At 36.6% G+C, this 10,766-nt stretch overlaps 2 protein-coding genes across 3 annotated transcripts; both read left to right on the top strand.

Moving 5' to 3' along the window:
* The first annotated feature begins 1,093 nt into the window (after positions 1 to 1,093).
* Positions 1,094 to 4,314, top strand: ift57 (intraflagellar transport 57 homolog (Chlamydomonas)). The gene is made up of 11 exons (XM_079451453.1): positions 1,094 to 1,383; positions 1,689 to 1,863; positions 1,949 to 2,067; positions 2,136 to 2,226; positions 2,333 to 2,407; positions 2,670 to 2,789; positions 3,077 to 3,148; positions 3,231 to 3,362; positions 3,494 to 3,556; positions 3,775 to 3,841; positions 4,008 to 4,314. The coding sequence occupies exons 1-11, from the start codon at positions 1,247 to 1,249 to the stop codon at positions 4,184 to 4,186; spliced, it is 1,230 nt and encodes a 409-aa protein (XP_079307579.1). The 5' UTR covers positions 1,094 to 1,246; the 3' UTR covers positions 4,187 to 4,314.
* Positions 4,315 to 5,372: 1,058 nt separating this feature from the next.
* On the top strand, positions 5,373 to 9,472 carry tmem71 (transmembrane protein 71). Of its 2 annotated transcripts, none has more exons than XM_079451475.1 (10): positions 5,373 to 5,468; positions 6,679 to 6,727; positions 6,832 to 6,880; positions 7,020 to 7,229; positions 7,533 to 7,723; positions 7,902 to 8,090; positions 8,241 to 8,307; positions 8,398 to 8,456; positions 8,693 to 8,742; positions 8,849 to 9,472. In XM_079451475.1, the coding sequence occupies exons 2-10, from the start codon at positions 6,703 to 6,705 to the stop codon at positions 8,870 to 8,872; spliced, it is 864 nt and encodes a 287-aa protein (XP_079307601.1). In that variant the 5' UTR covers positions 5,373 to 5,468; positions 6,679 to 6,702; the 3' UTR covers positions 8,873 to 9,472. The 2 variants fall into 2 exon arrangements, with proteins under 2 accessions (XP_079307601.1, XP_079307602.1); XM_079451476.1 differs by lacking the exon at positions 5,373 to 5,468 and adding an exon at positions 5,583 to 5,700.
* The last annotated feature ends 1,294 nt before the right edge of the window (positions 9,473 to 10,766 follow it).

The raw sequence follows: 10,766 nt of genomic DNA, 5'->3' as shown, positions 1-10,766 counted from the left end.
CTACCGTTTGTCTATTTAGTGTTAATAAACTGAAGCATGAAGTGTTTTTGTCTTAGGGATATCTTCACAGTTACTGACAAAAACTGACTATTGAAATTCGAAGAAACTTGAGCCAGAACAATATATTGAAAAACATAAAACGTGCAGTTTTTCTCTAACAAATATGGCGGTGCATGGACATCAATGCATCTCTTTGTCTAAGAACTCACATCCATGTCAATTACATTTTGAACTTTTATTTTTGGAATATTGGAATTTAGGCACATGTTAGTTTTCGCCATTAGATTAATCTTTAAAAAGATGTTAAAATATCTGCACTGTTTTCCATCCCACGGCCCTAACAGTGACAGAGCCAGAGTCTTCTTGGTGAGACTCTGGGGTGAACTGCAGCCCTTCTGATACCCACGCCTTCAGATCAGATTGCACTCTTTGTGATGTCATTTATGGAGGTAAACACTGTGGGAAGCATTTGTAAATATCCTTAAGGTATCGCAAATATAAAAAGCTCACCTCTTGAAAGCAAGTCATTTAAGAAGTCATTGTGTATGTGGATTTTGCGTCATGGTTGTATTCTGCATTTTTCATTTGACTCTCAAATATATACAATAACATAAAAGATCCAGGAATATACAATATTCTATCCAAAAGTGTAATGATAGCCTTTTCATCAACATTGAAAACATGTTGAATAACAGTGGAGAATGAAAAAAGTATAGAAATATCTAGGCCTAAATAGTAGACAGAAACATAAAAAATATTAAATTATAGAATACATAAATCTAACTAAACATGTACACACAGTTCATAGATAAACTCTGGCACAGAAATTGTGCTTTTTACTTATATAACCTTAATGTTATGTAAACGTAGTTGTTTCTCCAGACCACCAGGTGGAAGCATATTTTCAGATGCCCCTAAAACTCACAGCGCAGACCAATCAGAAAAAAACATTTCTGCTCCCTTTTATTTTTTACCGCAATAATATAATCGATATAATAATTATTACTACTGTTATTATTCTAAACATTATCTTGAATGAAAAAAAAAACCTATTGTCTTGTTTCCTATCATGGCGCCTAAGGAGTGTGACGTAATTCATGGCGACGGTAACCACAACATCCCGAAGCCACTGCGGCCAGGACCACATCCTGCCTGCAAAAAACGAGTCATAAAATACAGATAGTGATTACAGAAAACGAATGATAAATAAACACACACATCGAGAGAAATCGAAACGCGTGTAGGGATGGCAGAGGAGGATGAGCGCGGTCCCGGTGCGGTTTATCAGATGTTCGTTGTGATGGAAGATCTTCTGGATAAACTGAAGGTCTTGGATTATGAACAGCATGTTCTGGAAAAACACAACATTAAACCCCTATCCAGGTAAACACAACACAACACAGGCAGTGCAGATCCTGCTTTATGATTTAAGTTATAATAAATATCTGTGATATAAAATTAGTATTTGAAGTTAGTTGTATGTGTATTGAGTAGAATATTTAACGTACACACACGAGATATGTATATGCAATAACTAACTATACATAATAAAGGATTGAAACAACTATCTGAATACTATGTAGAGCTAATATAATATTCCTAGTTACTTGTAAATAAATTAAAAGAAACAATTTATTTGCAATCAAAGATCTGCAGAAGTGTTAAAAAAACAATTCTGTCTTTTGTAGGCATTATTTTGTCTCTAGCCCTCATGTGCTGTCAAATCCAGGAGAGCAGTTTTATTTGTTTAGTGTCATTGCCGCGTGGTTGATTTCTCAATGTGGGCGGCCCTTTGACACGCCACAGGAGTACGACGACCCCAATGCCACCGTCTCCAACATCCTCTCTGAGCTTCGTGCATTGGTGAGACATCGTCAAGGTGATGACATCTTTACAAGTGTGTGTATTTGGGTTTCCTGTTTATCACTGTGTATGTTTGTGTGTGTAGGGTGGCCAGGTTGATTTCCCCCCAGCTAAACTAAAGTCTGGATGTGGAGAGCATGTGTGTTATGTTTTAGATCAGTTGGTAGAAAAGGCACTGAAGAGCAAAGGATTCGCCTGGAACAGGTAAACAGAAAATTCAACATGGTTCACAAACTTTTCTTTCTCAGCGTATACTTACATCTCTCTGTCAGGCCCCAGTACCCTTCTGTAGAAGTGGAAGATGAGTGTGTACAAGAAGATGATGCTGAACTTACACTCAGTAAAGTGGAGGAAGAGATGACAGTGAGTCACACACATATTCACACTGAATACTGTTGAAAAAATTTAAATCAAGCGGACATGCAAAGTCAATGACTGTGAGTCAAACACACAATCACACTTCTTTTAGCAGGAGGATGAAGATTATGAGGATGAGGAGGGACTTGATTTAGATGCACTGAAGACCAGAACCAATCAGAGTGTGAGTTTGTCATATCAGTAACTACATATTACAACATAAGGCATACAAACATAACAAATAAAATGAAATATTTATCCCTCTCTGTTCTTTCTACAGGTGGTGAGTTGTTCCTGTGAGGTGTTACCTGTCTGTGTTTACTGTAAATTCGATACAAAGTAGTCCACAACTGGAGGAATGTTATTAATAATCACATTTATTCAACATTTATTTGACAAATAATACATTTCGCTATATGTACTGTCAAATAAATCCAGTGTATGTTCAGGAACTCAGTGGTTCGAGGCCTGCAGAGGTTCTGGAGTCAGACGTTGATGCTACAGAGTGGAATTTGGAGGTGGAGAGAGTTCTTCCACAGCTTAAAGTTACCATTCGGACGGACAATAAGGTTTGGCCATTAACCTTTGTAATTCGTAAACATAAATTGCATGAATTACACATAAATTCGCAATAGTAAAAATAGCAATCAACGCCAAAATTAAAAACAAGATCCATTATGGTCTTACTTTAAGTGCTTATTTTGTTGTATGAGGGTTACATTAAGCTTATCCCAATGTTGTCTGTAGTGTATTTACAGACACTAAAGATCTCATAATTTAAAAAAATTAAAATAAAAAGTTTATACTTGATAAACCTCTGACTGGCTGAGATACTTAGTGACACATTTCATTTAAGGACTGGAGGATTCACCTTGACCAAATGCATCAACATCAAGACGGCATCAACACATCCTTGCAGGAGGCCAAGGTAGTCCCTACATCCCTCCATCTCAGATTTTGTTTGCATGTAAAAACATAACAAAGAATATAACACGTAAGTGTGTGTGCAGGGTTGTCTGTTTAAGCTGAAGGAAGACATCACTAAAACTCTAGAGAAAGTGGGCAGCCGTGAGAAATACGTGAACACTCAGCTCGAGCATCTGATTTCAGAATTCCGCCAGGCACAAGCCCAACTCAACAAGGTGAACATCTCAGCCAATCGAAACTAAATATTCCATGCCTCCAATCAATACGCTGTCGCTGTCTTTTTTAGCACATCACATGAACACACCAAAAAATTGTTTTTGAATAGTTATGTATTGTTGTGCTTCAGGTAAAGGAGCTTTATAAACAGGCAAGTGGAGGTGTCACAGAGAGAACCAGAATTCTGGCTGAGGTTAGTCTGAAAACAACATTACAGCAAGAGTCATGTGATATTACACAATATGACACATAACTGTGATTTGATTTCAACACGGTACAAATTAAAGGGCTCCATCGTGGGGTCAGTCTTAGTTTTGGAATGTGTTTAATATCACAGTGCAGCACACAAACTTCACACACACACTTGTGTGCACAATATTGAAACAGTATTTGTGTATGTTTGTGCTTCAGATAAGTGAGGAGCTGGAGAAAGTCAAACAGGAAATGGAAGAGAAGGGCAGCAGCATGTCTGATGGAGGTAATCTTATCGCGATGGTTGTCATATATGATTTACTGTGAGATTTTATTTATTTAATTGTCTGTTTTCTAGTGTAGTGTGTTTTTGCAGTGTATGCTGAAGAGTGCCCTTTGTATTGTTGTTTGTCAACAAAGGCGGTGTATCATGCATGGGGTTTGTGTTGCAGCTCCAGTGGTGAAGATCCGTCAGAGTTTGACTAAGCTGAAGCAGGAGATTGAGCAAATGGATGTTCGGATGGGAGTGGTGGAGCATACACTACTACAGGCCAAACTTCGAGAGAAAAACAACATGACCAGAGACATGCATGCAACACACCTCTTAGAGCCCAACTCACAAAATTATTAACATATGTTCACACGAAAACACACACACACACAAATGTTGTATGAGTTGAATATGTTTTGTATAAATATTTGTATAAACGTTCAAAATATCTGGTATTGAACAATAAAAAATATTTTTTTAAATATTACAATTAAAAGTATTGTGAGTGGTACCCACTGTTTCTCTGAATGCTGCGAGAAAGTTAAACTTAGGTGACTTTTCTATATTGTTACATCTGAAAAAAAAGTTTACATACAGCATATGCATGAGAATGGATCAAAGACCCAAGTAAGCTGAAATATCAGCAGTTCTCCAGGAAAAAAGGTTGTAGATAGTTACTTAACAGTCCCATATATGTATAGACAAAGGCCCTGTGTTGCACATTAACAACGCACACAATATATGTGTTCCATGATGTCATTCTCACACATAGCAGAGAAACACTTGAGATTATTTTGGCCATCTGTACATTGTCAAGTCATCAGTAACTATTTCTAGAATGACAATCTGCTGCTAGAGTTAACGATTTACAAGAACAGAGAACTTGTGCAAATCCCTTTTAACTGAGCAAGACCAAAGTCATGAGCATTAATGTACTCTGGGTTTTTGTCACCCTCTATAGTGCTGTTTACGATACGCTGTTTGGATGAGCCCAGACCAGCAGATATAAGGACTTTCTATAGGTTCTGTTATTCTGCATGCATTTATTTTAATGTGTCGCTACAGATATTAATGCATTGCTGCATTCACACATGAAATACTTTCAGACATTATGTGACCCAGTCTGTGAAAACCAAGCTAAAGTCTGAAAATCGAGTTATGAGATAACACTACGTTTGTAACAAGGGCTTGCTTAGTCATTATTATAGATATTAAGACTATATTTTAACAGAATGAAGGTTGATTTTATGTAGAAAACTATTGACAAAATTCACTTCAGCTGGGTTTTGACTGACTCGGTCATATGTTTAATCATTTAAACTAGATGGATGGATGGAGTGTTATTAGTCGTTACCACGGTAACTATAATGGACTATTATTTTTCTTCATTAAAACAAGTGTTTAATCTTCGTCAGAGATAACATATATCCAGCAGCATTTGTATTACGTAAATTTGCATTGTTGAATAATACAAACTGTTATTGCATTCTTTAGTAAAGTTTTGTTTTGGAGTGTGCAAACGCTCTCTCTCTCTCTCTCTCTCTCTCTCTCTCAGTAGGCGCGGTTCATGTCTTTCCGTGTTTGTTACTGTACCAGCGGGCAGTCTGGATCCGCATCGCTATCTGTATTATTTTTAAATGAGGTAAGTCTTGTTTTTCCTTTCGATTCTGAATCTCTGCTTTTTATTGTATTAGCTTGACAGGTGCTGGAAAATAGCGGTAGTCTATATGGGGCGGAGAGCTGCAAAGAATGTTGCGAGACGAAACCGGATGTTTATTTTTACTCTTTAGCAAATCTGTTCATATACTTGTTTTATACGCTGTTTGATTTTGGGTATTTGTATAGTTGTATAATTACCGCAAAGCGAATAATACGTGAGTATTTGTGCGTGTTTCACGTTTTTGATGCGGGCCGCGGAGCACAAAGACTGCAGGAGCGTCTGTAGACCGAAAACAACGTTATACACTGTTAAAGAAAACAAAACATATAATGCATGTGAATATTTCGCAAAATTGAACAATAGCTTTGCTTAAATCCAGCGTATTTAGTTTGATTTTGTGAATTGCGTCCCACTCAAAAATAGGATTTATTTTACTTAAATTGTAGATGACTTTTTCTTCAGCAAAATTTGGGTAAAACTCTTCTTTTTCTCATTAAGTAATTAAAAAGACATTAAGGACAATCAATATTACGAAAATGTGTTGCGCGTACGGATAGTTGGTATATTTGTGTAATAGCCTGTACTGAGCTTATGTTGTTTGTTTTTGTAGTTATTCTGCATCTGTGGTTTTGTGGTCGCATTTGCTTTTGTAAGATCAATTCCCTTTGACGTTGCTTTAATCCTTTATCTTATAACTTCTTGTATGTTCAAATTAAATACAGGAAATGTGTGTTTGAGAAATAGAAAGAGAGAGGGTTGGAGACTTTCTGTTCAAATACAAACAGAAATGTGTAATTTGATCACAGATTTCTGAGTGAAAAGAATGTGGGCCGCTGTGTGGGCCATTACTGTACTGCCCCATTTTGGCCGTTGGACTCTTGCTTGGCTTTTGCACATTGTGCTCACAGCCAATAATTTTTTCTCCAGACAGTAAGTAGTTAACAGGAAGAACAGTAAAGTCTCCACCCACTTTGCCAGCATCATCCCCATCTGGATCATCATGGCTGTCTGATCCCCCCTCCCATCCCTCAGCTTTTAAAACCCAGCATCACTCTCCATGGCTTTTCCCATTTTCACTACTTGAATCATTTCAAATTCATGGTGTAAATGCTTGTATTTGTTTTAAACATGTTTAATCATACAATTAAAATATCTGTATTTTTTCTTTATCTATATTAATATTGTATTGCAGGTTTGGCATCTAAACAGCTGAGCCATGTTTTTTAGAGGAGCTGTTACAAGTAAGTTTATCTTAATATTACATCTCTCTTTCTCATTTTTGTCTCTCTTGGACATTCATTCTTCGACAGGACTGTTGTAATGTTAACTTGATATATTTTTAAAGGTTCACCAATTAAGAGCAAGAGCTTGGAGGCTGAACATGTTTGTCACAGGTACAGACATTTAGACAAGCAGCATCAACATATATTGCCATCATCCTTATTAAATGTGTAAAAAATTGAACCTGTGCTGCTTGTTTTTTTCTTTGACTATTTGTTAACATGTGTGCTCATCAACATTTTTCTTTTTTAGTCTTGACCTCTCCCACTTCTCTGACTCCTCCTATGAGTGTTTCTCCACCAATCCGCTCACAGGCTCAGTGTGCGCTTGTCGGCGAAGTCCCCGCCTTCTGGCAAATGGTTATTATGTATTGACGGAGGACAGTTTCAGCACAGATGATGAGGGCAATGTTACCCTGACACCCTCACAGACCAGTGTCCAATACAAAGAGAATCTTGTCCGGTGGGTTTTATTGCAGTGTTTGAGAGACTGTGTATGTGTGAGTTTTGATTTATCTAGGAAATCTCTGAAATGTGATGCAATGTGTCTCAGGATGCTCATTTGGTCAAAACAACATTAAAATTAATAGATAAAATACAGAGTAGTAACAAATATAATGCAAAACACCTTTTCATCAATTTTAATTGTAACAGCGTGTCCAAATATGTCAGCTATTAACTTTCTGTTGCATTTATTCTGAAATATGGAACGTATTGAAAACCAATTCAAATACTATAATTATGTATGTGCATGCATGTGCTGTAGAATATTCAGACGAAGGCGCAGAGCAAGAAGGTCATTGGCCAGTCTTCTGAGTGATGTGAGCCAATCATGCCAGTCTTGGCTGGAAGCAAGCGTTTTTAGAAGATCTGATCCCGTCACACCCCTCCAGTCATCATCATGGATAGAATTAAACAATACCTATGATAAAGACGAACCCATCAGCTTCACATACGGTTAGTCAGCATTACGATTTCTAGATTTTGTAGATTCCTGAATAATACTCTTGTTCTTGTCCAGTTTCACCTAAATTGTGTGTTATGAGGATCAATCTGCAGTCCAACACTGTAGTACGCTTGTAGATTGAAAACTCATTGTTTTTATGAACATGTCTGTGTATTTCTTTGCACATAGATCCCACAGATCATGCTCCCTCTCCAGACAAAGTGGTTCCACAGACTCTTCTTGAAGAGGAGGAGCCTCAAACAGAGTCATGCTCCGCCCATGAGCAATGTAGCCAATCAGTGAGCGGCCTTCTGGATGTTCCGCCCCCATCCACGTGCCACCACAATAGTTACAGTTCATCTAGAAAAACATCATCAGGTAAGAAAGAGGCCTTGCATTGAGATGTGCACTGTCCTGAAAGACTAAAGCTTAGATTCTTTTTAATGGAAGTTTCTTTGAAGAAATAATAAAGCCAGGTCAATGTGAGTTAGTCAGGTGACATTTTGTGGTTGTTTTTGTGTTTTTCAGACACTGTGATGTTTAAAATCCTCCTTTTCATTCTTATTGTGTGCCTCTGCATTGCCATGTCATCCAGGTAAAATGAAATGTAAAATGTGTTTGATATAAAAAGATGTATCTCTGTGCGTCTCATTTTCCTCACGTTATGATGTCATAATGCTCACAGGTGGCTGCTGGGAAGTGTTTCTGCAGCGGTGGCCTTCTTTGCCCTGCTTTCTTCCTTATGTGAGTAATATGAATAAAGTCAAATAGTGAAACAGTGATTCACACTAGCGTTCAAGTCAACATGAAATGGCATTTGTAATAAAGAAAGTTGTTTCAAGAGCCAATCCATTTATTATATTTTAAATCAAGTTTACGAAAACAAAACAAACAATGTTTTTTTAATAATGTGTACCGATGAATCATAAACAACATGTATAATGGAAGATAAAATCACTCTGTTTTTCTCTGTCTCACAGGTATGTCCAAACCTGGAGCAGCAGTCCGCTGGAGCAGAGCAAAGACTGAGGTGGGATTCTGCGTTAAATTCTAGATATTGTTTCTGTGTCCACATACAAAAGTATTAGATTTTGTTCTGTAAAGACACTAACATCTGCCCTGTGTCGCTCCAACAGGACATCACCTCCAGGAACGAGTGAAAAGGAGCCATGTACACACCTATGTGGAGTCTGTTCATGACCCCGGGAAGTGAGATTAAATTGTTTAAATGCACATCATGAATCACCGTCACATATTAGTTATAGATCAGTTTTACTTTGTGTTTTTTCCACTGATCAGCTGCAGAAATCTGAATATTTATAGATAAGAGGTTAGAAAGATCAAACAGACCAATAAAGGTCAAATTGACATGCAAAGAAAAGCATGCATTTTATTCAAATGTGTTTAAAATGTATGACTGTAGGACGATACAGGGCAGCTAAAAAGTTTGCTCAATCGTGTCAGATGAAAGACTCGATTATAATAGGTTCTCTGTAAGCCAGTGAAGATGCCTTGCATGGCAAGACGGCTGTAAACTGCGTTGTGTTTGTAAGTGCATAAGTAAGACTTGGTTGGGGTCTTTAACATGGTAATTGGGGTGTCATGTGTTTATCAGATGCCCTCAGTTATCATAGAAATATATTTCTGCTGCAACATCCAATTCAATGGTGTTTAAACTTGAAGATACTATATTCTGAATAGCAAATTCAGAATCTTAAAAAGTGCCAGATTTGCCTTGAATAAATCATATTTGTCAGGTGCCTTTGCAAATTCGAATTGTTTGACTCAACAGGGTGCAAAAGTGCTACATGTAAAAGCACAATAATTATATTAATAATAATATATTATTATTATAGAATTGCACTTGAAAACAAAAATTAAACCCTGTTTGGAGGGGTGCTGCCAAAGGAGAGACACGTTTTATATTTATTGTATATTATGCTTGTAATTCTGTTACATTCAAACAAGGCAGCTCTGTTTACGATTTCTAATAAGAGAATCTGCCTGTAAAATATTTTACCACCAATAAATAAGAAAAAGTTTGGATATTTTTACTGACAATAGAGACCTAAGGACTGAGGACTGGTCTGCTGGACAGTTTGTTTAAACCTTTAGGAAGAAATTCTTACAAAAATGTTTATAGTAGATGGTTTTGAAAGGCATCTCAGGTTTTAAGATAGACATTTATGAGGAAACAAAAGCAAAGCAAAAAGGAAGTATTACATTTGAGAGGTTTAGGATGCTAAACGTCGGAATGCAAACATGTTGGAGACCCTGCCAAGATAAAAAAAAAACAGGGAAATGTATTGAAGTGCATTAAGCTTGTAGCAAACAGAAATATATGTGTTTAGATTCGATGTGTTGTGTTAATGTACACTGCAAACGTTGTTGCTGTAGTTATAGTTGGCAGAAACTTAGTGTAGATTTATATTTATCTAATTTATTGGCAACAGTTTGTTCAAAGATAAACGAATATTAAAAATTAACAAGTCTTCATCTTTACAGAAAAAACTATAAAATAACAGCCTCATGCAAAGCATTCTGGGAACCAGAAATCCACAAACCTTTCTGTTGCTTTGCATGAGGCTGTTATTTTATAGTTTTCTTCTGTAAGGATAAATACTTGTTAATGTTAATTGATAATTTATCTTTGAACAAACTGTTGCCAGTAAATGACATAAATGTAAATTTACAGCAAGTTCCTGGCAAACTACAGTCACTTTTTACAGTGTAGGTTTAATGTTTCATACACATCATAATTTTGTTATATCCATGGGCGATGAAACATTACAGTATGGAACTTATAAATGATTGCTGTGAAACTAGTTCATATTAATATAAAGTGTATTCTAATAAAAGTAATTAATTGTTATTATATATTGTGAATCAGTAAGATGAGCACGATGCACAGTTATAAGAAAACTAAATAGGAACAATCAAGGTTAGAGACGAAAATGGTGGAACACATGACTAAAGGAAAAATATTGTGTATTGCTTGGTGTCGGTTTTTTATGTCTTGTTAATTGTAGCATTAAGTAACTGAGTACAGAGTTG

Source organism: Barbatula barbatula (assembly GCF_947034865.1).
Source record: "Barbatula barbatula genome assembly, chromosome: 3".
NCBI classification, from domain to species: domain Eukaryota; kingdom Metazoa; phylum Chordata; class Actinopteri; order Cypriniformes; family Nemacheilidae; genus Barbatula; species Barbatula barbatula.
Note: the sequence above shows the minus strand (reverse complement) of the source record. Positions and strands in the feature narration are given on the sequence as shown.

What these genes read in the sequence shown, in the direction of transcription:
- ift57 (XM_079451453.1), top strand. Translation starts at nt 1,247, where the DNA reads ATGGCAGAGGAGGATGAGCGCGGTCCCGGTGCGGTTTATCAGATGTTC. An exon ending in TCTCTGAGCTTCGTGCATTG is followed by an intron (nt 1,864 to 1,948) that starts GTGAGACATCGT and finishes TTGTGTGTGTAG; the next exon opens with GGTGGCCAGGTTGATTTCCC. An exon ending in GAACCAGAATTCTGGCTGAG is followed by an intron (nt 3,557 to 3,774) that starts GTTAGTCTGAAA and finishes TTTGTGCTTCAG; the next exon opens with ATAAGTGAGGAGCTGGAGAA.
- tmem71 (XM_079451475.1), top strand. Translation starts at nt 6,703, where the DNA reads ATGTTTTTTAGAGGAGCTGTTACAA. An exon ending in TGCATTGCCATGTCATCCAG is followed by an intron (nt 8,308 to 8,397) that starts GTAAAATGAAAT and finishes TAATGCTCACAG; the next exon opens with GTGGCTGCTGGGAAGTGTTT. An exon ending in GGAGCAGAGCAAAGACTGAG is followed by an intron (nt 8,743 to 8,848) that starts GTGGGATTCTGC and finishes TCGCTCCAACAG; the next exon opens with GACATCACCTCCAGGAACGA.